Source organism: Melanotaenia boesemani, chromosome 9 (assembly GCF_017639745.1).
Source record: "Melanotaenia boesemani isolate fMelBoe1 chromosome 9, fMelBoe1.pri, whole genome shotgun sequence".
NCBI lineage: Eukaryota > Metazoa > Chordata > Actinopteri > Atheriniformes > Melanotaeniidae > Melanotaenia > Melanotaenia boesemani.
Genome location: NC_055690.1, coordinates 18,102,110 through 18,128,450, shown reverse-complemented (window position 1 = coordinate 18,128,450; position 26,341 = coordinate 18,102,110). Strand labels below are relative to the sequence as shown.

The 26,341-nt window shown below is 39.5% G+C and overlaps 1 protein-coding gene across 3 annotated transcripts; it reads left to right on the top strand.

Annotated features, from left to right (window-relative positions):
• Positions 1–934: 934 nt before the first annotated feature.
• LOC121645399 (rho guanine nucleotide exchange factor 26-like) lies at positions 935–26,312 on the top strand. 3 transcript variants are annotated; one of them, XR_006011419.1, is made up of 16 exons: positions 935–1,134; positions 1,595–3,120; positions 3,861–3,909; positions 4,045–4,187; positions 6,149–6,205; positions 6,648–6,808; positions 9,240–9,392; positions 9,540–9,669; positions 10,165–10,239; positions 10,882–10,971; positions 11,997–12,151; positions 16,939–17,148; positions 23,906–23,976; positions 24,181–24,285; positions 24,622–25,519; positions 25,580–26,312. XR_006011419.1 is itself a non-coding variant. In XM_041993821.1 (15 exons), the coding sequence occupies exons 2-15, from the start codon at positions 1,690–1,692 to the stop codon at positions 24,762–24,764; spliced, it is 2,970 nt and encodes a 989-aa protein (XP_041849755.1). In that variant the 5' UTR covers positions 935–1,134; positions 1,595–1,689; the 3' UTR covers positions 24,765–26,312. The 3 variants fall into 3 exon arrangements, 2 of the variants coding, with proteins under 2 accessions (XP_041849755.1, XP_041849754.1); XM_041993821.1 differs by having other exon boundaries at positions 24,184–24,285; positions 24,622–26,312; XM_041993820.1 differs by having other exon boundaries at positions 24,622–26,312.
• The last annotated feature ends 29 nt before the right edge of the window (positions 26,313–26,341 follow it).

Below are 26,341 nucleotides of genomic sequence, written 5' to 3'. Positions count from 1 at the left end.
AGTAGCATAAGTAGCTTTCAAAAATTGTAAAAGTTGGCATCTACTCTGTGGATTTTTGTGTTAGTGGGTAATCTGTTTATGAAACCATTGGGAACATTTTATGTGCTTATTTAATGACAACATTTTGTCACACTCAATTGTGCAATGAAGATGATGCATGAAATAACCACAGTAGTTGCACAACCCATTTTATTGAAGTAGCAATTAAAACCATAAACCTTTCGAAATCCTTACTCCATATTTATTTGCCACTGGAAAAAAAAACTCAGAATCAAACTATATATATATATGGATGGAAGATAGATAGATAGATAGATAGATAGATAGATAGATAGATAGATAGATAGATAGATAGATAGATAGATAGATAGATAGATAGATAGACCTTCCACATCTTTTTTTGGCCAGCCTTTCTAATATGCGGAATATATCTGATAGTATGGGCAAACGATTACGATTAGGCTACTGATTCTTCATATGTATTTTAAGCCACATTCATTTCCTTTTAACCGACTTGCAAACTTGTTGCAATTCCACTACCAACCACACGAAGGCGAAAAACAGCAACAGGTCTATAACAGATTAATAATGTTTTAATGTTTAAAGCTAAAATTTCTAAATATACTTGGACGAATTGCCGAATTGCAATTATGAAGTAGTTACAGTACTTGATAGAAGTTTGGGGCGGTGTATTTCTTTAAATTATTCTGCTCTCAACTATCCACTACCCTATTATTTGCCATTGTATCCTAGCTTTTTATATTTAAAAAAAAAAAAAAAGTCTTCCGGGAAATCATCTTTGATGTAGCAGCAACGATGAAAGTTTAGTCGGTTTGTTGTTCTGTTTTCTTGCCTCACTGTTCTGTTAAATTCATTTCTTCCCCTGCTCCTCCTTCTCCTCCTCCTCCTGGTCATAGAAACTCCTCGGCGCGCTCTGTTGCTCACAGACGCGTTCACTGCAGCGCACGCGAGCAAACAGCCCATCGGTAACTTCTATAACTTCTGCTCCAGCTCTGGTTTCAACTTCGGCTTTAGGAGCTCACTAATTCATTACATTCCGGTCCGACAAAGAATGCATTTTTCCGACAGCTTAGGTACAATGACCGCATTCTGCCGCAGATCAACAGATTAGAGGTAAGTTGGACTTTAACCTGCCGGAAAATTATTTCGCTCTACTGACTAATCAGACACTTTCTACATCATGACTGTTTGTTGTTTACTTTGTTTAGATGAAGGCAATTCAAAGTAACTTTAGTTGAGGGATTAAATCAATAAAGATAAAACACTCTGTTGCTGCACGCTATTGTTCCCTATTTGTGATAATACAGTGATTACTCACTGCTAACAATATCTTGCCAGTTTCATCCTTGTAATTGGGGCATTTCACCACAATGAGCAAGTACAAAAGAACTATGGTGTCTTCACTTGGCTTGCCTTATGTTTGCAGCTCAACGTCCTGGCTAGTGTGTCTTCAGTTTGTCTGCCATTATAGGTTATCCACTGAATCTCTGTTAATGAGTAAACTTTGGGAATTTGAACAAGGCTCTGTGTGCTTTGATTCTGACTGGTACTCCTCTCTTTTGTTTATCTAAAGGAGTGAGATCTGCTCTCTACAGTGGGCTGCTGTGCTTTTACTGTGACCCAAAGTTTTGGCCACAGGTAGAGAAAAAGTAAAGACCCATATCAACCATGGATATTGGCAATGATGTAGATTTATCCAATGATAACATCACACCATTGTGGAAGCGCCGCACAGATGGTAAAAACTCCAAGGACTTGAGCAAACCTAAACCGCGACCTCTCAGTTACCACATAAATGGGGTCACAACTACAGATTTCCCTGGAGAGGACAACAAATGTTCCTTTACTCTAAGCCAGCCAAATCAGACACTGGTAGTCACACCCCAGGGTATGGGCAGGAACACTGTGGTGTTGAAGCATGTTTTACATAAACCCTCGAGGAAAAACCGAGTTGTACGGAGCATCAGCATCGGGCATCTCTCCAGTGGACGTTTCTCACTGTCCAAATTCAGGTCTGAGGATAACAGATCTGCTTCACTGGACAACAGAGTACATAATGGGGACTATGATCACAAGAACACAAGTAATGGACAAACTGTATGGTCTGAAAAGCATCCCAAAGGAATTCACATACACACATCCAATCCTCTCAGCCTGAGCTTGCAGAAAGATGAGACAAATTCATCTTCCCCTGAAGCTGCTCACCTCAACCGGTCTTCACCTGTCATGTCTCCATACACACCTAACAACTATTGTGAACTGTCCTCCCTTTCATCCACATCCAGTTCCTCTCCTCCATCAGGACGTACCCTCACTCCTTCCCACAGCTCCACCTCCAGTATCCCCTCACTCTCGTCCTTGACATCCTCAGACCCTCCGACCCCACGCTCCCCATCACCAGCAGACAGAGGTCAGGCACTGCTCAGACAATCTCAGACATCCTCGCCTGCATCCTCACAGGACACCAGGCATGCCTCCTCCCTTTCTTCCCTCTCCTCCACCTCGCCTTCTCCCTCATTGTCCCCAACTCTCCCTCCCTCTCCTTCCATTGTCCTCAGCACCAACAGTCCCGCTGCCCTGAAGATGGGCACCCACCAGCTCATTCCTAAAAGCTTAGCGTCTGATATTCGGCAGAGCAAGGTGCCTCCCTCTGGGATGCAAGGCCAAGGTTTAACAGGGCGGCTGGGGTTGGAGAATTCTAAACGATCATTGAAAACGCTCAGTATGGTGGAAACAGGAACCTATTTTTCTACTGGAGGGGGTTACATGGAAGGAGCAGATGGAGAAAGTAAGAGCCCGGGGACATTAAGGAGAGGCTTGAGGAGTATGTCTTACCGGAAGGCAGTTGTGAGTGGAATAGAGCAGGACGTCTCATCAGTAGACCCAAAGAACCATCGGTTATCCCAGCCTACCACCAGAAAACCTGCTTTGGATAATCTAGCGTCACCCGTTAGCCCAACCAGTCCTGGCACGAAAAGCCTCACTAGTCCTGGAACGGCCAAGCCAGCGAGCCCTGGGACACCGAAACCTGCAAGCCCCAGGATTTCAAAAAGTTCTAGCCCTAGCTTGGAAAAACTTAAAAGTGATGGAAAAAACAAGGTGGGTTAAAAAAAAGAAAGAAAAGTTGTGAATTCAGAGGTTATGTGTTTGGATGTCCTCCAGAGGAAAATACAGTGTACATGTTTACGTATAACAGAGTAGGAACAGTTTTAAGTCTGTTATAAAGAAAAACTTCTGTTGGTTTTACTCTTTTTTAAAGAGATAATAGAAAACAAACAAAAACAAAGGTTTTATTGAGAATTCATTATAACGTTATTTAAATGTGTGTAGAATAAGTAAATAAGACTGTTTGGAAAGCTAGTCTTTTGCTAAAAAGGTACTCAGCCCTGTATTTAGTTAACTTAGACAGTTTCTCCAATTAGTTTACTTTGCTGTAGCAGATTTGATTCAGTTAATCACCGTCATTCTAATGGGTTTATATACTGTTATGCACAAAGATTGCTTTAAGTAGCACTTTTGATATTGGAAGGGGTAAAGTCCAGATTGTAAACGTGCAACACAGACAGACTATTATGGAACAGACTTAGCTGCAGCAGACATTAGGACAAAGCCTTACAAGGAAACAATTAATGTGGTTGTTGGAAAACATGATGTAATGTAACACTGTGCCCACACGTGCAAACACATTGTAGTTCTGTAATTAGACGGGGTCAGTGTAGAAGGTCACATAAAAGGGCACAGACAGGTCACGAACAGGTTACTGAGGCACACAGGTTTATTTTATCTGTTCGCTTAAAGTTAAATATAGTCATTTAGTTGGGGCTTTGTTTGTCTTTCAGAGTCCAGATAAGAAAGTTTTGACCACTCAGCAGACCTTTGATAGTGAAGGTGAGGAAGAGACATTCAAGTTTCACTTGCACCACACTTTTGTCTTCATTTTACTGTTTTTCTGTTGCCCTTTTTGGTTTTATAATTTTCCTTCATAAAGTCTGAATAAATTACTGTCATAAAACTGTATTTCAGAAGAGGAATTGTACCAGAACTACCAGGAGAAGGCCCTACACAATGATTCAGATGAGGATGCCGATTCAAAGGAAGCCAAACCTGATAATGGCATTGTGGTGCAGTACAGGCCCATACGTACCTCCTGGAGCCAGCTCAGTGTGGTTAGACATAACACACACATGCAACACACACAGACTTGTTGCAGCCACCAGTTTGCTTATATTTTTCATGGCACCCTGCATGCTCACGATCTCAGTGCAGTGGCTGCGTGGTGATGGAATTCAAGTGCTCTGAAGAATGCTATCATAACCAGTTTGGCCACACTCCATACCCATCCTCCCTCTGCTTCTGCTTCCCTCTGCCCCTCACTCTGTTTATCAGGGAGTGCAGCTCTTGTAGGATCAGGCATGCTGGGCGGCAGACAGTCAGCCAGAGCCACAGGAAGTCTTGGAAGCGCTGCTGGGCTTAATGCCAGTATGTTGGCAAACTCTGTATACTCGTCAGACTGCAAATATGCTTAAAATTCTGCCTGTAGGGAGACGTGTGCTGGCTCACCATTGCATAATATAGTTACGGGTTGGACAGAGGAGTACAGTGGAAGTGAATGAGCTAATTTAGTTTTCTACTAAAGCATTTCCATCTGTTTGTTTACTTGTTGCACAAGTGCAGAAGCAAAGACTGGTGGTACAGAGGCAGACAGGATTGGTTCACAGATTTCTGGGCGTATGCACTCTGACTCAAATGAATGGGAAATTAAATTGAAAATAGAACATTTTAAAGAACATCCTGCATGAATTGAATACAGGGTGACTTTGCCAGACTGATCAGGGCTCTTCTGAGGTAAAGTTCCTTTTCATTTGAAACTGCAACACAGCTATGGATGTCTATGTTTTATATACGTGGATCTGTTGCTGAGGCATCTTCATCACATTTCAAATGCAGCTGGCATGATGCCATTCGTTTCAAGGTTTGACAGGAAATGTAGTTTAGTTCTAAGGGAGCCCAAAAAACAAGAAGTGCAGGTTGTACTCGGTGAACACCTTATTTAGCAAAGCTCTGCCTTTTTCACTCAGACATCAAATCCCAGAATTTTCATGGTTACAGGAATTACCATCAAGAGATCAAGAAAGTGGGAATAACCTGGAGTTAACAACCACTGTGGCAGTTTAATCTGTACAGATTTTATGATGGCACATAATAGTGTTCAAGTTCCACCCTGAGTAGTAAAATACAGGGCACACTTGTCGGTATTATACTTTGGTTTGTGGTGATGTCCATGTTTACACAGGATAGTAGAGACCTATCAATAATAAAGGGACAATTAATAAATAAAACTGGTGGCTGTATGTGTGAATGGGATCGAATTGAAAACCACAACAGCTACTGGTTTGTTTTTTTTCTCCGTGTTTGTCAAGGACTGCAGGGCTGATACTCATACATAAGTGATACTGCTCCTGGAGAAGGCAGTATCACTTCCTTATCTTTTTTTTATACCAAGACTGGATGAGAAACTAGTGGAAGTAAAGGAAAATAATCTGTCAGACTTGTGTGCGCTCGTATCAACTAGTAATGTAGATGCGCCTCTGGTCATAATGGCAACACAATATATGTTGAAACATGAGAAACAGGTATGTTTTTTATTTGACTTTACTTCATTCCACAAAAGCCACAGCCTGATTAAAGCGATAGCTCTCCACTCCTTGTCCATTCCAAAACATTGATTGTTTCTGGCTTATTGAAATTACTGTGGGCCAAGGCTCACCAGCTACACACCAACATGCACATTTTCTTTTAGGTGAACGTTGACAGCCAAATAACTCTTTCAAAGTGAGCACAAGAGCCGGCCATTTTACTTTTGGAGTTATGTGACCCACCATAAATTTCAGTGCTGCACCTGTTTAGTCATTAAAAGTCTTTCTCTTTCTGTTTTGTACACAGATTCAACAACTCACCATTCATTGTGATATGCAAATTGTTCCTTTATGTAACAGTATGATAACAGTCTCACACAAAAACAAAAATAGCCACAAACACAAAAGACAAGTGTGATTTGGCATTCAAATAAATATTTCCCACTTTTTTTCTTCTTTTTTTCATCTAAAAAATGTTATTTTCTTTCTAGGTAAAGAAAAGTGGCTTGTCCAACCAGATGAGTCAGGAGGAGCGCAAAAGACAAGAGGTAAGATGTACTTTTGTCTTCCTGCTACAGAGTTATGATCTATGTTTGGGCCACATGTGCGAGCTGAGAGCTATCAAGACCTGGGGGTATGAAGCCTTCCCTTTGGTCTCTGTAAACTCCACCACTTCTATAAAAAATCCATTAAGACAAGAAACCTGCATCAAAGGTTATTATGCTGTCAGAGAAACTTCATTGTGAATAAGAGGTGAAAGAAACATAAGAATTAATTATACAAGTCATTTAAAGACAAAACTAGTTCATAAGTATTTAAATGGGCATGGTTTTCTTTAACATTCCAGACATGACAGAAGCCCGCAGGTATGTAAGACATGTTGATGACAGAGTCCTTACAAAGAGCATCCTACTGAATCAGAAGCTTGTGTGATAACTAAACCCTAAAATTCTTCCTTTCATGTGTCATCCCTGTTGCTTTCATTCTTAGGCCATTTTTGAGGTCATCTCGTCAGAGCACTCTTACCTCCACAGTCTGGAGATCCTGATCCGCTTGTTTAAAAACTCTGCAGAGCTCAGCGAAACCATGACCAAGACAGAACACCACCACCTCTTTTCCAACATCACAGATGTTTGTGAGGCAAGCCAAAAGTAAGTGTGCAGATGTAATGTGTGAGTTGGTGGGTATTTTAGCTCAGGTGGTAGACTGAACCTTTTGGTATCTAAAAGCTGAATGTTGGTGCCATTTGTTTGAGTTGTATGTGGTGTAAAGAAATTGTGTTCAGTGTGTGCATGAGGTCACATATCGACTGACAGAAGGCAGAACGTTGAAGTAAGCTAGGTGCTACTTCTGATGAAAGGTGCAGTGACCTGATTTTTCTCCAGTAAGCCTGTTTATCATAATTTTATAGCACCCCTTTTATGGACTTTTTAATGACAGTCCTGGATAAGGTGTCCATAGACACTGATGACTGTAAAAGCTGAGACTGAGGAAACCTGTGCTGCCTCAGCGATTAAAGTCCTGGACCAGAGTCCATTAGTTCTACATATGATTGACAGGAGGGTTTGTATTCGTGTGTTATCTCTCGGGTTTATTTGTAAAGCCCCTTTTAGATGTGACATCATTTCTCAGGTGTGTTGTAATGAGATCACAGCTGATCATAAAATGTTTTGCCAGTGTGACTGCAGCTGATGCTTAACTACAGCAGGGATCTCAAACCTCAGTCCTTAAGGCCCCTGTCCTGCAGATTTTTTCATTTTTCCCAGTTCCAACACACCAGATTCAAATTCAATGCACAGAACAGCTTGATGTCCAATTCTTTACAATGTCTCATCAAATGAGTCCGGCGGGTTTGTGCAGGAAGAAATCTAAAACCTGCAGGACAGTGGCCCTCAGGGACCAGAGTTTGAGATCCTCGTCCTACAGTATGTCCTTCTTTGCCTTCAAGCCTGTTTCTTTTAATCCTTTGTTCAAACAACACTTAGTTCTCTAAACCTGCTATAGATTTGCTAAATTAGTGTTCTGCTTGTGTTAAACATGGGGTCTATTTTATAGTGTCAACTCTGAAACTTGCAGTAACATCTGGACCAAAATATTTAACATGTTTTCTTGTTGCCTAGAGTGATAGGTCACTTAGGGCTAAAAATGTTAATGTGAAAAGAATAGAACTTTTCGCAGAGTTTCTGTGGTGCTGTTTGTGTGTACATGCAAAGCATTCAATGTTTTTTCAACGCAACTGTTCATGACATTTACTCAGGCATTCCAGTGTCAGATTGGCAGCCACCTAAAAGAAAAAGAGTGTAGTACTTGTGTAGAATATTTGATTATGTCTGTTTGACTTCTTTTTACTTTTTGCAACTTGAATAGTGAATTTCATGGCCAGTGTTTGTACTTATCAAATAACCCTTTTGCATGCATGGTGGTATTTGTAAATTCCTCCAAAAGTCTATCATGTGTTTATGCATGCTGGAACAAATCTCATTCCCCTATCTCACGCATATACACAGGCCACACAGAATATTGTGAAACGATACCCTTCCTGTACAAATGCATAGCTGGACAGCAGATCTGAAGCTACGACGACTTGCAGCGCCGGTTGAACAAGATGTTTTACTTAGAACAGACAGGCTATGAATTCATTATCGCAAAACAAAAGCTGAATATCTCTGCCAGCAGGATCTTTGTGTAGCCTATGTGTGATAATAAGTGGGTGCTGAGTATTTTTTATCAGGGGGAGTTACTTTTTGTTTGCATTTGCAATTTTATTTGCATCCTGAGGATATGACCAATCATGTTGGTAGAACTGCCATTTGTTGCTTGTTTATTTAATTTCTTTGTTCACTTTCCAAATTTACACATTATTTCTTTTGTATCAGCCTGGTTTAACTCCTGCACCTCATCCCTCATCACAACTTGTTATTTTTGAAGTTTTGCTTCAGGAGGAGAATCTTTGCTGCATTGACCTTTTTAGAATCCCAGATACACTTTGAGGACATGGGCCAGAGGGTAGGAGCAATATGTGTGTGGCTATTGTTATCTTGTGCATTCATGCTCTTTAGAAATGGTAGAGCTCAGAAGACGGTGAGGTAACACAGTCACATTGTTTCCCATAGATAGCCGAAACATGTCTGTGGAGCGGGTAAGGATGGGATATGTTGGGTTAGATGTGCTTTTGCAGATGAGCTCAAATTTGGTCCTGCTGGTCAAGGGCAGCATCCTGTGCCTGTGCAACTGTTTCCTATTTGTCACCTAGGTTCCTGCATGCAAAAACATTTATTTCTCTTGAAGTTGACCAAGTGGTGTGTCGTTAAAGCGGCCATCTGGTGGTGTTCAGGAAGAGGAAAAGCCTCTGTGTTAGTTAATGGTAGGCTTTGTCTATTTAAAGTGTCAGGGAGTTCCTTTTGTGATCTTACAGCAGGGGTAAGGTGATAGCTGTGCTTTTCATCTTCCTGACTTTGTATCTGTGAATGTACCCTATATAATCCTCTATGGGGGATGAGTCATGATTTGATGGCTCTTACTGTATGGTGTGAATCCTTGACACACTGACCTTTTTTCTTTCTCCTCCACCTTTGTGTTTAGATTCTTCAAGGAACTTGAGGAAAGGCACCAACAGAGCATAGTCATCGATGACATCAGCGATATTGTTTGCAAGCATGCTCACTCCAGTTTTGATCCTTATATCACATACTGCTCCAATGAAGTCTACCAGCAGAGAACCCTGCAGAAGCTGGTGTGAGTGACCGAGCAAACACACAAACTCTAATCATAACAGCCATGGATTGCCATAGTTGGCTCTTTTTACAGCTAGTAATTCCAACTTTCTCACTGTGTATCATCACTGCTCTTCTGACCTAGTCTCTACCTCCTTCCTCCCTGCAGGTCCAAGAATCCTGCTTTTAAGGAGGTACTGACAAGGATAGAGGGCCACCCAGACTGTAGGAACCTCCCCATGATCTCCTTCCTGATCTTGCCCATGCAGAGGATCACTCGCCTGCCACTGCTCATGGATGTGAGTGAACTGAAGACACACAGTAGCACGAGCTGTGGAATTGCAAGACTTTGAGTGTTGCGCAACATTTTGTTTACTTGCACCACCCCTACTGTTGCTACTTGGGAGTGTTCTAGCCTCAAAGATGGTTGTGTGACCTGACATCATTCCTTATTAATACTAAACAATTTAACTCCACATTCCTTCTTTTAAGTTTTTCCTTTCTTGTTCACTTTCATTTTTTTCTTTGGCACCACATTATTTTGTCTTCACTGTGCCTCCCTCTTGTTCTTACTCTTGTAATATTTTATCTCTCTCTGCTTCTTCATCCATGTCTCCCCAGAGACTCTGGGGTTTATGCTTGTACTCTGAGGTTTTTGGATCTTGAGAAAGTTTTGTTTCACTTAATTTCTTCCCACAGCTTCAATAATTCATCATGTTGCTAATAAAACAAGGAGTAAAAACAGGAGTTTTTAAAGTTGTAACTGGTATGTGTGCTAAATCCATGTCTTACAGACAATTTGTCAGAAGATGCCTAAAGAGTCAGCTCAATATGAAGAGTGCAAGAAGGCTTTACAAGCAGTCAGCAAGGTTAGTGGTTAGTTAACCAGTTAAATGTAAGTTATTGTTGTGTCCACAAACAATAAATTTGATCAAATCAATCAGAGGATGTTGTAAATGTTATTAGCAAATTAATTAGCTGTGTTCCTAACTGTGATGAAGATACTGAGAGTATTATTTTATGCATAAAACACCATCAGGTTTGACTTTAATATTGTTTTTGCAAAATAATTTACTTGAGTTTTAGTTAATTATTCATTTTAAAAAAATGTTGTTCATATTTTGTTTACCAACAAACGGTTAACAAATTTGTTTATCTGGGAATAAAGTTAAAAAGTATACATTTTTCAACCTCATCAGGAATTAGGAATCATGATTAAGTCATAAACAAGCATGAAAGTATGTTGATCTGCCAGCTTTTCACCAATATCTAATTAAAAATTATGATGAAAATCCAAAAACGTCTGTCTTCAGAGTTTTGGGTTTTTTTCCCTTTTAAAGCCGAAGTCTCAGATTATATTCCTCTCAATATCAGCCAGATCTTCATATCAACTCATGACTAAATGTTGACATAGATTGCTGGTATGTTACTATAGTAATAATAAAAGATGAAAACCAGACTGACTCTGTAAGTTGTATTTAAGGGACAATACATTGTGTGTGTGTGAGCAGGTGGTGCGAAGGTGCAATGAAGGAGCTCGCAGAATGGAGAGAACAGAAATGATGTACACCATCAACTCTCAGCTAGAGTTCAAGATCAAGGTATGAATGTGGCATGAATGGATACACGTTGAAATCTATATACAGATACATTTTCATACCAAATTTGATCACAAGCTGGTGAATAAGTTATTAGTACAGCACTCTGTTGGCTGGCATTGATGTGATCTTTACTGTCCACAAAACCTTCCTTGACAATGCTGAATGAAACCAGAGCAGCTTCTTTCTACAGCTTTTCACTGTCTTTGTCAATGTTTATAGAGTACAAATAATGCAAGTTAAAGTGGAAAATTGTAACTGTGATGTTATTAATTCATAACTGCTGTTAAAACCAGTTTCCAGCCTAACAACTGGAGCTGATCACTTGTAGTCAAAGCATTAGATGCAGTTTTGTGATCATTAAAGATATTTGCCATTGGCAGATGAGCCAGGAATTTTACATTGAACTCTGCACTAGCAGCACAAATTTATCTGTTTGCAAGCTTGCATGAGAATGTGCTTATTAGCTCATTTTCTAGAATTTGATGTGAAAATTGATGCTGCTTGCTTTTAGTATTTATCATTCATGTCATCATACCCTCCAAAAAATATTCATTAAATCTGCTTTATGTGTTTCCCTCATCTCAGATATACTTTGCTAAGCTAATTACTGGCCAGCTTATTATTTACTAAATGATCATCATCTTCTCTAACTCCCAAAAAAGAGGAAACTTGGAGTTCCCACAACAGTTTTCTTTGGGTTTGTATTCATGCATATGAAAGTATGTAAAACATGCTTGAAATGATGCATTTGCATGTCCACACATGCGGTCACCCATTTGGCAAAGATCTTCACACAAGTCTTTGCAGGCTCAAGTGTGTCTAAGTAGTGTGGGAAAGGGCTGTTAGGACACTTGGGATTAACAGATGTCTAGTGACCATATTCTTGCTCTGCACTGCCAGCTGTTCACGCGTGCACTCACACAAACTGTGTTTTGGTATTTCCCGACAGCCGCGACATTGCAGTGTCACTTTTAAATGAATCTGATTTATTTTCTTTATCTGTTCTTTTTTCTTTTTCTTTCTAGCCTTTCCCGCTGGTCTCATCCTCCAGGTGGATGGTGAAAAGAGGTGAGCTGACAGCATTCGTAGAGGACAGTGGCATCTTCCTCAAGCGAACCTCACGGCAGCAGGTGTATTTCTTCCTCTTCAATGACGTTCTCATCGTCACCAGGAAGAAGAGGTGAGCCTGCTCTGGATCACGCAGAAATGCTGGACAGTGCATTCTGACTGTGTTGGATTTATCTGGCATGAGTGGGCCTCAGTCTGCAGGCTTTGCTCATAACTCACCTGTGTTGACACGTCGAGGGTGAAAGTGTAACCAGAAGCCTTTGGTTTTTATGACACGTTACCATGCAGACCAGATCCTGAGGGCAGGGCATGAATTTTTGGTCTTCTCCATCTTCGTTTTGTTAAGTTGTTCTGGGTAATTAGCCTCTTTGAAAAAAACATCTCTCCAAAACCTGCTAAAAGAAAAAGTAAAACTATTCTAAATCAATGAAAGACAGCAATAATACAAAAAGAAGTAATTACCAGCAGGATTTAGATTTTGGTGTTTAAGACGTACGTCTAAAGCAGACTTATTTTTCTGTACTGCCCTGTGTTTTAAATGTGCTTATTAAACTGGGCAGGTGTAGTTACCTGAGCCTACTGTGATCAGATCTCATGAATCTAACCCTGATTTCAACACATCCTGCTACCAGTTATCAGCTGAAGCCGACACACCTTTTAACCATCATCTCTGTCAGCGAGTCTACTTCTCTCAATATTGTTTCCTTTATCTTAGGCAACAGCATGAAAGAATAAAGTAGTGCACTGATGACTTCCATGAAATTATGTGGTTTTAATTTGCATGTAGGTCTGTTCGCATGCATCTCTATTTTTGCCAAAGAAAAATCCTTTTTTTCCATCCTTCCTGTGTGTCTGGAATTGATTGTCCAGCTACTCACAGGCCCAAGTTCCCAAGAACCACAAAAAAAAAAAAAAACATTCCTTATAGTATTTTTCTGAGAATTTGATCCGGGAAAGCAGACTCCAGCAGTGTGTGGTGTCAGGACTGTGTTTGGAAGAGGGATTCTAGTAAGGGAGTGCTCCGGAATCAGTGTGTTTTTGTGCATGTGTGTAAGTTTGAATTGGAGAAGCTGTTATAATATTGGTTTGTACTGTGGGGAGAACAGGAGTCATGCTGTGGCACGCTACTCTACTGCACTCCATCTGCAGTAATACAAACAAAAACAAGCCAGGGTTCACAAGGCTAGCCAAGTACCAGCAGGTCTAAAACGTAAATGGACATAGTAATAAAATAGTCATATCTCTTGCCATTATGACTTGGAGTGTGTTGCATGCAGCTTTCTGCTCTTTGTTGCCAAATGCAACAGGGTTGTGTGCTTGAATCCTCTCAGCTTATTCTCATTCTCTTTTCAGAAGTTTACATTTCTAGAAATACTGTCAGAGGGAAGAGGTTACAAGGTCAAAGCCCAGCACTTACACAGTAGGGAAAGAAAAACATACGTCTGACCTGAGTATGTCTTCAGATTATAGGTCCATGTTTTTTCATGTTGAAAAGACACTGAGCTAAATATGTGTTTAGTTGTTCATTCTTAGTTTTATAATGGGTATTTTCTCCTTTTTCTGTGGTTGTTTTGACAAATCATTTGAAATTGTCTCCTTATTCTAATTTGATATTCAAAGATCTGATCTTTGAGTTTTTATAGTAAATATAAAACAAGTCTAAACAAATATACTTATTTTTAACTATTTTAAACTGGATCTTTATTGGGCCTGGCTGTGTGAAAAGCAGCCCAAGTCAGACTTTGTTGTTGTCACGCACTGGGAAAGTGTTAAATCTGGTGCACTCTGGCTCAGAGGAACACTTACATAACCCACCAGCTGGCTCCTTTCTCTTCCTCACTTCCCTCCTTTTCCTGTGTGAATGCTGGGCATCATCTGAACATTGTTGAGGTTTCCATCTTTTCTCTTTCCTTTTGAAGTTTCTTTTTAACTTATTTAGTTTTTTGTAACTGTGTCTGCCTTTTTCCTACATTCGATCCCATCTGCCTCCTGCAGCTTTTGCCCTTTGCCACAGAATCAATACTAAACATGTGTGCATGTGGTCATATGCACACTCAGACTGGAGTCCTATCTCAGTATGTCTCTGAGGATTTGAGTTAGTTCTGTTTGTTTGCTAAAGAACTAGATGTACATTAGAAAGCCGGTGGCTGGCACAGTTGTGATAACATTCAGCAGATGCCTGTGTTGTCTGTAACCGGAGAAGGATTTTCATACCAACCGAGATCTGTGTTTATTTCTTGGTTAGCTGAAAAGGACATCCGTGTAATTGTTTTTTTTGTCTCTAAATTATTAGTGTTTGGCATTTTCCTCCTTCATATCAAAACAGGATATAACAAACATTTCCCAGCGTCATTCCTCTTGTATTTAGTAATGATATGACACAGCGTATCCACTCACACACACGTCCATTAAAAGTCATGCCACAGGTTTCCACACCCCATTACTAGGTGTCATATATGTGGTATTCCTGGAATTTTACCTGTAGGGCTGTCAGTGGCCAACATGTTAATGAACCTAACCTCTAGCCATCTAGATCCATGGGAGCTTCTTTCATTTGGTAAAATAAATATCTGTAAAAATTATGAGTATCTGAAAGAAATTATATTCCAAGTAGTGATAAAAGCTCAAGATGGGGTTAATTATTCCATTAATTAGTTTAGGTAATAACTCTGTGTAAAGTAAAATAAAACAACTGAATGTTAGTTTTCTAGTTTAAGTAACAAAGAATATGTTTAATCCTAAATATTGTAGATAACAAAGGATGGATAAAATACCTACTTTTAGGGTTTTTTTTAAAGGACCAGAGTGATCTTAGGAATCCCTTTAACAATGTTATTCATTAAAAACTAACTTCACATAAAAAAAATCCATTAGGCTGTTGTTTATTATCCTTTAATCCCCTTTAAAGTGCTTTGTGCAGAGAACTTGAAAGTTGAGGTTTAGTGTGTTTGTGCGAAGCCTTGGAGCTTAATGGGAAAAATGAGTAGAGCCAGCGCTAGCTAGCTCAGACAGAGAGCTTGTCTGGATTACAAGCAAGTCTTACTTCTTCATCTCACTTTAGCAAATCATTCTTTGTTTCAATTTTTTTTAAAGCAACGTATAAAAGTGGTTTTACAGAATTACTCTATGTTACGTGGCTAATTTAGTTATGTTTAATTAATTTTTTAGTTTTTTTTGTTTGTAATTCTAAGTTCATACTGACAACAGATTTATAATGTTAGCCTCTAACTCTACAGTTTAATTTACAAAACATAGAAGTCATTTTTTAAATTATTTTTACATACAGGAAGAAAAGTACTGCATAACACTGAGCCACTGATACATTTGAAACACACCATTTATGTTTTATTCTCTTTTAGGGCCCTTTCCCTGAAATCCATTATTTTTCTGAGTTGCCAGCATCCGTAAGGCTGCATCCTGCTGAAGTACAGACCGTACAACTTGTGACCTCTACTGTCTGTACTTTGTGGGTGTGCTGTGCCAGCGTAAAGAAGTCCATGACAAGCAGATGCAAATTCAGCAAAAAACTGAGAAAGCTTTCTCTTTTTTTTGGGATCACAGGAAACATTTTTACCTCATTCTGTCATTGTAACAATCAATTAAAAAGAACACGAGGAAGAGAGTTTTGTATATTTGTCTTATTCTACGATGGTGACAGCAGCTTCAGAACCAAGGGGATGTCTCTTCCTGTCCCTGCACATGTTTGTGAAGGTGGCTGCAGTCCAGTAGATTCTCTGAGTTCACATAACATGTGACATGAAATTTTACGCCTATACTTCAGAGCACTATGAAAACACATACGTTTTCTCCAGATTCAGTGCCATGTTAGAGGTAACATGCCTCACAATCAACTCCAGATGTTTTTGACTGACGCGGGGTTGTGTCATGCTTGAGTGAAGGTATTCATTGTAAATAAATGTAGATATGGTCTAAAGAAAGCAGGGAGCAGCTGATTTAGTGTAAGGATACTGTATATAGACAGATGTATATTTTTACTTACACATTCCACAGAATCTGAGACATAATGAGACATTTGTTTAATAATCCACCTTCATAGTCTTAGAGTTTTTTTTTTTTGACCTGACAGATTTTGCATAACACTCACATGCAATAAAAAGTTAATCCTTAAACTGTTTTTATAACAATCACATGATTAAAGATGTTTCAGTAATTTGTTTTTTCAATTTAGTTTTGAAAGAGTTGTTTGTCTGGTCTGTACATCTGAACAGTGAGATAAAACAGTTGGATTTCAGTATATTTGGTTATGAAATTCAGTTCTCCAGAGTTTTTCAGTGAGTTTTCATACAACTTTCTTGCATGTGGAGCAACTTTCAGTCTTTATCAGCTCTCTGTGTGTGAGATGCCTCGAAGGAGACACTTTTTTCCACAAGTTGACACAATTTCATGAGGTTTTTAAGAAATGCCTGTGACATGTTTTTATCAAACTACTGAAGATAGACAGTCAGTAAGCTTGTCATTAACTCATTACTACTTTTTTTTCTGTGCTATAAATGTGATTTGTCCAACAGCTTCAGGCTACCAAATGTAATTTGGGGCAAACAAAGGGGCATGGTTGTGTTTTCTTTCCTTCCAGTTTTTGAGCTAGTAGTGACTTTGGACATCTGAAATTAGCTTGCAAGCACAAACAATGAATTGCACTTTGATGCAAGCTTGATGAAGTTAATATGAGTCATTGTACTTTCCCAACAGACAAACAAGCCACGGCTTGGTGGCAGTGACACATAATGGCAGCTCTTCATTACAAAACTCTACCCACACATTTAAGAGAATGCATTACCAAAACAATCCAAGCCACTCGCTCATAAGCAGATGCACCATGTTTAAATCATTATAGGAAACATTATGTAACATTTCATTCTGTTTTTGTCTTTCTGTCAGCGAGGACAGCTACAGTGTGATAGACTACGCTCTGAGGGATCAAATCTGGGTGGGAACCTGTCAGCCCGAGGACCTCAACCTGTCACCCGTCAGAAGCACCACCAGCATGCTGAGCTCCCGGCAAGCCAGTGCCAGTCATCTCTTCCAGCTGTGTTTCTGTAGCAACCACTCTGGTGAAAAAGTGCCCATGATCCTAGGAACAGAGTTGCTGTGAGTATTTTATGAAGTGACCTTTGTTCCTCCTTATTAACCATGTTTTTGTTTATTTTGCATTTCAGTTACAGATTTACAAGATATGGTGTTAAGCAACAATTAATCACTTTGGCTTTGGATGTAGCGCTGCAGGTTTTTATTTGTGTGCTGTCATGCTAGAGCACTTATGAGCTTTGAGTTTGACATGTTGGACTCCAATTTAGACAGCAGAATAAAGTCTGAAATTCTTAATATTGAAAAATAGCTAAATACTTGTTTTTGTGGGAAAAAGCTGTGGTCGGTGGATTTCTACTCCATTATCTTCTCTTTATGTACCCCAATGAGCCTTTTAACTTGCAGTAAGCAAATCCTCTTTTATTTCTTTTCCTTAGTTCTTATTTCAGTGTCATTTGATGATTTCAAGTCACAGGGATATTTAGTTACATCTGTTCTGAAGACAGAGCCTGAGCCTCACCATTGTAGTTTATGTGACTAAACAGTCATTCTGTAAAACAGATTGGCTGAACCAGATAATTGTTTTGTTGACCATCTTCCAGTCATCTAGTCTGAGGAAATCAGCTGTCTGCCTTTAATATTTGTAACATGTGCAGACTAAATGCTAACTCATATGTCAGACCTTAAAATAAATTCAGCTAGTTTAAAAAATTCGTGTCTGTAGCTGTGTTGGTTAAATTCAAACCACACTTCTCTAAGTTTATCCAAACAATCAGCATGAAAAATGTTGGCATTGACTTTCATATTTGTTCATATAGACTAACACTCATACCCATACACACACACTTAGTTGGAACTGTTATCTTCTGTTGTATGAAGGTGTGTCCACTGGCACACAGCATGTTCTCATTTAGTTGGATCATTTGTATTTGTACTTTATTCTTATGACAGAAGCTGTGGTTTTCAACTGTAAACAGTTTAGTCAGATATTCCACTTACACCTCACACACTGACTCTAGTAAAAATGTAGAGTGTGACTGACGTCAGCTTGTGTTAGTAATATTACTGAATGTCTTTAAAAAAAAAAAAAAAAAAAAAAATCTGTTCGGGAGGTTCATCTATTTGAATCAGTTTTGTTGAAACATCTGGAACACACACAGAGATCAGGGTTTAGAAACACTGCTTTAGACAAATGATGTGGATCCTCTGTCCAACTGTCTCCTCTGAGTAGTCTGAGCTGTTGTGGAAAACACAGAGACTCCCTCATATGATGGCACTTGAAGCTGAGATGTTGAACTTAATCAAGTGGAGGAAACGCTAGCTGCTTGCTTTGTTATTTTAAGGGTTTTTTTAAGCAATTTTTTCTTCTGTTTTTTTTCTTTCATTTTTTTACAACATCATGGTATTTATTTATTTATTGTTTGTTAGATTATCTTTTTGTTTGTGAAGAGTTGAGTATCTAAATCCACTGTTGTCTTATTTACAGAGCCCAGCTCCATCTCCCATCTCCATATCCCAGCTCCCACTGGGGAGACCTGTGGTTTCATTAATTTTGTAGGGATAGACTTATTTTACTTTACAGCTCATTGTAGGTTTTTATTCCAAATATTTACCTTGTTTTTTTTTTATGGTTTTAGTGCCTGTACATGTCAGCTCCGCTTATCTAATTGCGTTTATTGGTCTTGCATACTTTACACATCCCCAGATTGTTGAAAACTGTTAAGCTTCATTAAAATATTTAGGATAATTTCCGAAACTTTTAAAGCCTGTAGATATTTTGTTAGGCTTTCATTGCTTTTCCTTCGCCAGTTATTCAATTCAAGCCAGATCGTGTGTATGAAGTGACTCATTTTCTTTACACATTGCACCATATTTCCACCTTAGGGTTTTCAGTTTATCTGAAACATTTCAGAACTCATTAGTTTATTCTTAAATATTTTTATTGGTTTCTTCATTACCACACAGCTGCATTTCGGTCCCATCTAGTTGTTGCTTGAGGGCCTGAGTTTGTTATGGGAATGGCTCCTTTTTTAAATACATCACTTGTGCCTTCAATGCTTTTGTTCTGAAATATCTTTTAGATTTTTTGCATTGTATTTAAGTACTTGTTCCTTTATCTTCAAATATTTCTTTGCTAGCAGGCATCTGCTTCAGCCACATGTTAAACAGGTCATGTGTTTGGATCAGGGCCGCATTTGTTTGGTGCAATGACACATTTTCTATTTTAGTGGAATATTGGGAAACACACTGAAGCTTCCACGCTTGTGCTTCATGTGCCCATTTCAGTTGTCTAATTTTTTTTCCACCAACTTGCAACTTTGTGTTTAGCCCTGAAGCGTCTTATATCAGGTGCTCATTTGATTCAGAAACCTTTTTTTACTTGATTGCAGAACTCTTCTGCTCGAATACATTGAGCTCTTGCAGGGTTATCTTTGTCTGAATCACCTCTTTGCTGTTTCATTTTCCTGTGTTGTCTTTTTCCTGTTCTAAACCTGACTTTTAAATCAGTCATTTCTTCCAGATTTGCATTATTTCACTGCCTTTAAAATCTGGTTTTCCTTTTCTTTTAAATCATGACTGACCTTCAGTTTTGGATTTATTGCTTTTCCAAATCTGTTTTCTCCTCTTGCATGTGTTCGAAAAGTAACTCAAAAATATCAATGTCATTTTTCAGGCCACTTTAGAGGATGTTAAGATCTTCACAAAGTATATTAAGGCCCTCAATGTCTTCATGGAGGGCCTCGTTTTCACTAAGCAGGATGTTAGCACTTTTGGAGAGGGTCCTATTCTTGTTTGAGCACATTGTTTTTGTCAAAGTGACTAAGCCAAACTTGCAGAAAAAACTACCCAATGTTCACTACACTGTTGTTGTGATGCAGCTGCAGCCTCTTCTCACTCACAGCAGACAACACTTCTGAAGGTGAAGAAAACCTCCTTAGGCAAAGTGAAAGATAAAGTTTTCCTTGATCTAAAAAGAGCTAACACTCTGCAAGTGCAATAAAAACACACAAGCAGGAATTCTATCAAAATTCCTTACCATCTGACATGAATGCATGCATGCAAGGAACTTTACAAGACAATATGAAGGCATGTTTTTAATTTATAACAATATAGTTTACACTGATTTAAAAACATAAAGCATGAAATGGCTAAGTCATGTCGTCCTAATAAAGGTACACACCACCACATAGACAAATAAAAAATAAACCTACTTTTAGTAATTTTATCAGTTTGTCCAGTTTAAGAATACAGAAAGCAGGGTGCGATAGGATTTTGTATGAGTCTACTGGGTGTTTTGTTATCTGGGAACACTTAATTTCTTAAATTGTTGATTATTTCATAGCAGAAGCACCAAGAGGCTTAAAGCATCATTTATTTGTAGAAGTATGGGGGTTGGGGATTCCTCTGTGTGAGTGTGTGTGTGTGGTACAGCATTTCATTCACTGGAGTACTGAATGAGCTACGGTAAGTGGGGCAATCTTGGCATCTTTCCAGTTTTACAGTGGTTACGAGGCTTTGTTTAAGTTGTTGCTTAGCAACAGTCCATTGCTGAGCAGACTGTTTCCCACGACACCTCCCTCCCTCCTTATGTTCCTCCTTATCGTCCCTTCTTCACTTGTAGAAAGCAGCCAGTGTCTTCACTTTGTTGCTGATGACCAAGTATTAATTTCCATTCCTTCCAACTATTCATCCAAATTTAGTAAACTAACCCCATGAAACACAACATGAAGTGTTGCTACATTAGCAGCCTATTTAGAAATTAAATGAAGCAGAGTGGACTAATTGGGCGTCTCTTGCAGATTACAGGAGAGACTGGACATTACGATGGCCCAAACTAAGAACAGAATTTTAATAGAGATTAAGATTAAGATTAGGATGTCTGAGAATCTATGAAATGTACAATGAAGTATCTTAAGATATCCTGGTGGCTCAATCCTCAAAATGGTGGGCTTGGGTCTGGAGAACCTGGGTTCAAGTCCCTGGGTTGGCAACTAAGATAAACGACTGTGGGTCAATCCCCTAAACCCCAAATGGCTCCCAGGGTGCTGGAATCTAGCAGCCCTCTGCATCCAAGCATCCGTGATGGGTTAAATGCAGAGAAAGAATTTCCCAGCTGGGATTGCTAAAGTCGAATAAAAAAAAAAAAAAATTAAGTCTTTTTGTATTATTTAGTAGGCAAGTCGATCATTTATTTCATGCTCTATCTAGTTTTATGAAATTCTGCTAATTGTGCCAATAGACAAGCAGCACTGAAAACACATGGTAGGTAAATTGAAGACAACTGAAGTCCCTATAAATTCAAATTCTATATATATATTTTTTTTCATGTTATGCTCCGTACATCATCACTGGCACTCAAGAATTTATCCAGTGATACTCTTTTCTGAATTTTTAGTTTCATGAAAAGTGCTGTGGAATGATAGCCAGGGCCACATTAGGTCACTGGAGTGGACCAATCAGAACCGACCATCCATACACAGTTTTTAGAAAAAAACAAAACAAAACACATAAAAACCACATAGGTAAATGTATCAGGTTTTAATGGTATATTTTACAGAATAACTGATGAAGTTATTACTGTCTTATACAACACAGTTTGCATTACTGTCTCATTGTGTTGTGACTGTTGTGTGGTTGCTGTCACAGGTTAGAGTGCAAAGACCACAAAGATGAAGACTATAAGTACTGCCTGAAAAAAGAGACTCCTGTGTGCATGCCTGCTTATATTTTTTCTTTTCACCACTGACTTTTCAGTGCTCTCAATTTTAAATGTGAAATTCCACAGATTCTGACTGTAGGTGGGTCTGTTTTTGTGGAAATGATTCTGTAGAAAAAGGTTTTCTTTGGTTTTTGCTTTCACTGTTGACCTTTAAGCAGCTGCCCTGGCTTTGTCTGTGTATCCCTGTCTCAGTCTCAGTAGCGCTGGTATAATAGGGTGATCTTTGACCTTAACAGTGGTGCAATGTGTCAAGAATTCACATAGAAGACTAGACTTGAGATGATGCTGGAATTTTTCTGTAGCCCTTCTCTGTCTTTTAAATTGCAATGTCCCTATTTTATCTGTGTCCTCTTCCTTTTCTGTGAATCTGTTTGTTCGCTGTTTACATGTCAGCGTGCCTTCCCCATGACCTTGCTGCTTTATCCAGCCCAGACTCTGTGAATAGCGCCTTACTGTTAGTGAAACAGAGCAGCTACAGAAGTCTGTTAGTCAGATATGCAGCCTTAACACAAGGCAGCACAGATTACACAAATCCAGAGGAGGGAGTCTGCACTTATTTTGCACACCCTGCATTGTTTTGGATCTTTTTTTTTAATATATTTCTTTCCAAAGTGAAAGATGCAGCTGGGAATTGTTCCCTCTGCCTGGGAATTTCCCTGACTGCTTCATTCCAAGCAGAGATATGCCATGTGTTTGTCTGAGAGGTAGGAATCGCACCCAAATAGCGTGCAGTGGAAACAAGAGCTGAATTTGGCTGAGAGTAAACAAACTGATAGAAGGGAAGAGAAACAGGTAAAGCAGAAATGAGAATAAAATCAGTAAACCGATGGGGATTTTAAGCTGTCAGAGGAAGGAAGGAAATTTAGAAAAGTGGCCTTCATCACTCTTAATCTGCTTATGTGTTTACTAAGAGTAGACGGATCTTTCATCACAGGCCTGTTGTTATTTAGAGGGGAGGAGGCTAAGCACCTGCTATTTGTGCACATGCAGTGTTCACATGCCTCACAAGCCTTGAGTACATCACAAACATGTTCCCTGCTAATGCCTGTGCTTGACATGTTGCATCCATGATCCAAGTATTTCAGCTGTTTTAACGTGGGGAGGTGACTGCTATGATTGTGCTTTGTATGCACACATGTGCTGGACTGTTGGCATGTGTCTCCAGCTGTCAAGAGTAACAGCCAGCAGAGCAGCGCTTCTACATGTGAAGAATTTACATGTAAAACTGAAAACAGGAGCATTGTTTCTTATGAATTTAATGTACAGCAAAGCCCAAAATCATTCATACCAATGCCAAAATTAGATTTTTTTTTTTTTACTGAAATAGTGTGTTTTATCTGGTTGGAAATGACATAAACACAACAACAATCAGATTTAGAGATGTTAATGAGGGATTTATCTATGTGTGTCCATATTTTTGTATGAAAATAAGTTATTTAGGGATGGCATGCCCTTTTGCCCTGAAATGGATCAGAACATTGGGAATGCAATAATGAGGTCTGACTCATTGGTCTTGTCCATGGAGGTTTATTTGAGGATTTGAGGCCCATGTTAGGAGGATCCACACAACCAGCCACTGATTGTGCTGTGCATGGCACAGGCCTGCAGTGCTGAGTCACAGAGGGCCCCCATCAACCCCCTCTACTTCATTTCCTGAACCCTTCTTTATTCCTCCCTCTTCCTAAATCCCTCAGAGCAGGTGAGATGAGATATAGTTTCACGGAATCCGACCTGTGCAACTCCACCCACTTCGTTTCCCATGAAACACACACAAGAGAAAGAGAAAGGGTGAAAGCAGGTTTGTCCTCTCCTGAGAATCAGCCTTTGTGCGGTTCTCCTCGACTGAAAACACACCTCTGTTCTCCGAATGTCTGAGAACACAGAGGAGGGAGGGAAGGAAGGTAAAACTTGCTTGGCAACAAAACTATTTACATCAACGGTTCACAGCGTTGTCCTTGCTAGTTGCAGGTGTTGTCAAAAAAGGGGGGGTTAATCAATTAAACCATGAATTAGTCCCACCTGCTCCAGACAGGAGTTGTTGATGTTCCTTAGTGTCTCACATTAATTTAATGGGTTTTTTTTGTTGTTGTTGTCTGTTAGGAATGAGCGAGCTCGATGGATCAGTTCTCTGGACCGGACCGTCAACAACAATAAGAGTCAGGACAGAACTGGTAAGTTGTCACAAACTCTGCCTTCATTATCTCTATAATGAGTGTATTGCACCACCTTGTGGTTATTTAATGGAGCTGTTTTTTTTTTGTTTTTTATTGTTTTGTTTTTTCCTAATTGTGATTCCTAAACTATGATCTTCTTCATGAAGAAATATTGTGTAACTACCTGACATGATTTATGAAAGTGTGTCTCTGCCCTACCAGAAGTCATCCAGGTGGAGGTGACCAGAACTTACACAGCTAAGCAGCCAGATGAGTTGTCGCTACAGGTGGCTGATGTGGTGCTGGTCTCGCAGTCTGTAGATGATGGTATGTTAGCTCCCACTCTCAATTCCCTCTCCTTTCTCATCCTGTAGCTGCACTAAGCTTACTTTATTACTTCTCTTATTTTCCACCTTACAGTCTCAATTCCTTTCATCTTATACTTTTATTCGCTCTCTTCTCCTTTCACAATATATCACTCACAGTAGATCTATTATGTTTGAAGTTTACATCTTTTTAAGAACATGGAATCCAAATGCCATTTCTGTTTCAGTGACCATAGCAACCAGCTTTCATGTTAAAGAACACACAGCATCAATGAGGTCAGACCAGCATGACAAACTCATTCGCTGCATTTAACGTAAATACAATTTCTCCTTTCAGGCTGGTATGAAGGTGAGCGACTGCGTGATGGAGAGAGGGGATGGTTTCCAGCAGAATGTGCCGAACGAATCACATGCAAGGCCACCATTGAACGCAACATGCAGAGGATGGATCGCCTGCAGGAGCTGGAGACTAATGTGTGATAGACAATAAAATGGCTACTTAAACCTCAGAAAGCTTCACTGGGCTGATAGTGACCCTTTGACACACAAGTGTCCTGGCTTTTTAAGCATTGAACCCTGACAAATAAGTTCAGTGACAGCATCAGTGACCTGCCTGTGAGGACCAAGTGAAGCTGCACTGCTGCTGGATCCTTACAGTGGGATTAAGAGTAAGTCATAATCTTGCTCTCATCCTCTAAACATCAGCCTCCCTGTGTTGGGTTTCAGGCTGTTTAGAGCAAACACATGGGAGGGACAGATTTTCTTAATTAGCAATTTTTCCCCGTGTGGGCGAGGTGAATTGACAGTGGAATCTGTCACACCGATTAATTCCTTGGCTGTTTGGAAAACTTCACACCCACAGCTTTCAACTCTCTGCCACATTATTGCTGGTGTGAAGTTTGTAAATGTTTTTCAAACATATTCTTTGTAAGTGCTGTGCAGTGTAATGACTACAGTTCCACTGTAGGAGGTAAAGTAGACCAATTAGTGAAAAATCGACAGCAGCCTGGAGTGCGTTCTGATAATGAGGCTCAGGCCATGTGATGAAGCGCATCACCAGTAACGAGAATATTTAGATGCTGATTGTGAATGTGATAAGGCAAAATGGTGAGAACAGCAGCTTCTTTATAAAATCTCCAGTGAGGCTTTCAAGTTATTAAATATAAGTTGCTATATTCTGAACCTCTACATATATTAATTATTTTTCTCTGAAATCTGAGGCACTTTGTGTAAAAGTAAGTAATGATCGGGCATATTACAAATCAGAGAAGAGTGGTCTCTTAAGTCATCCACAGGTTAAGGAGAAGAGCCAAGTATCTGTCGTCTACTTTGCTGTTTGTCACCGGCTAATGTCACCATCATGAATCAGACTCTACATTTGTGTCACGAGTACCATTATTCTCTCCATCCACTCAGTGATTGGGACAGCCATAAATATCACAGTTGACGCCAGCCAGAGGTGGCTGCATGTAACACTTCTTAGGATTTATATTTCTGATGTTATAGAAATTAATGCATGCATGTGTACGTGCAGATGGTGAGATTGGAAGAGATGAGCAAACCTGCCTGGCTCCGCTTTTAATGTGATTATCCAGTGTGAGTCATCTTTTTAGTGTTGCCCAGCTAAAGGAAATTAATGGCTTGGCCAGAGGATGCTGATAACACCATCTATCAAGCCCACTGCTCTGGAACCAGCCCAGAAGATGACCACAACCACTGATCTACACAAACTGAGATTTGGTAGCAGGCAGGGCAACAATCAGGATGGACACAAGTCTGCAGACTCTCAGCGTTTTGTTTGCACTCAGGGAAAATGAGCCATTTGATAACCATATCTGAGCATGAACTGATTTTGTTTCAACAATTTTCTGTCCTTGTAACTATTGTAAATCATCTGTGTACATGTAAATATGTAAAAAAAAAAAAAAAAGCCTAAACTGTAACATGCATGTTTTCATAAATACAGATTTATATTGAAAAATGTCCCTATATTTTAATCAGCCTTTAATAAAAACGTAATTGCTTGGAGTCTGTCATGTATTCTGAATGATCATTTC

Excerpts from the sequence above, each read along its gene's own strand:
- LOC121645399 (XM_041993820.1), top strand. The coding sequence starts at position 1,690 with ATGGATATTGGCAATGATGTAGATTTATCCAATGATAACATCACACCA. Across the intron at positions 9,670-10,164 it reads GCCTGCCACTGCTCATGGAT|ACAATTTGTCAGAAGATGCC; the intron begins GTGAGTGAACTG and ends CATGTCTTACAG. Across the intron at positions 24,286-24,621 it reads CTCGCAGTCTGTAGATGATG|GCTGGTATGAAGGTGAGCGA; the intron begins GTATGTTAGCTC and ends TTCTCCTTTCAG.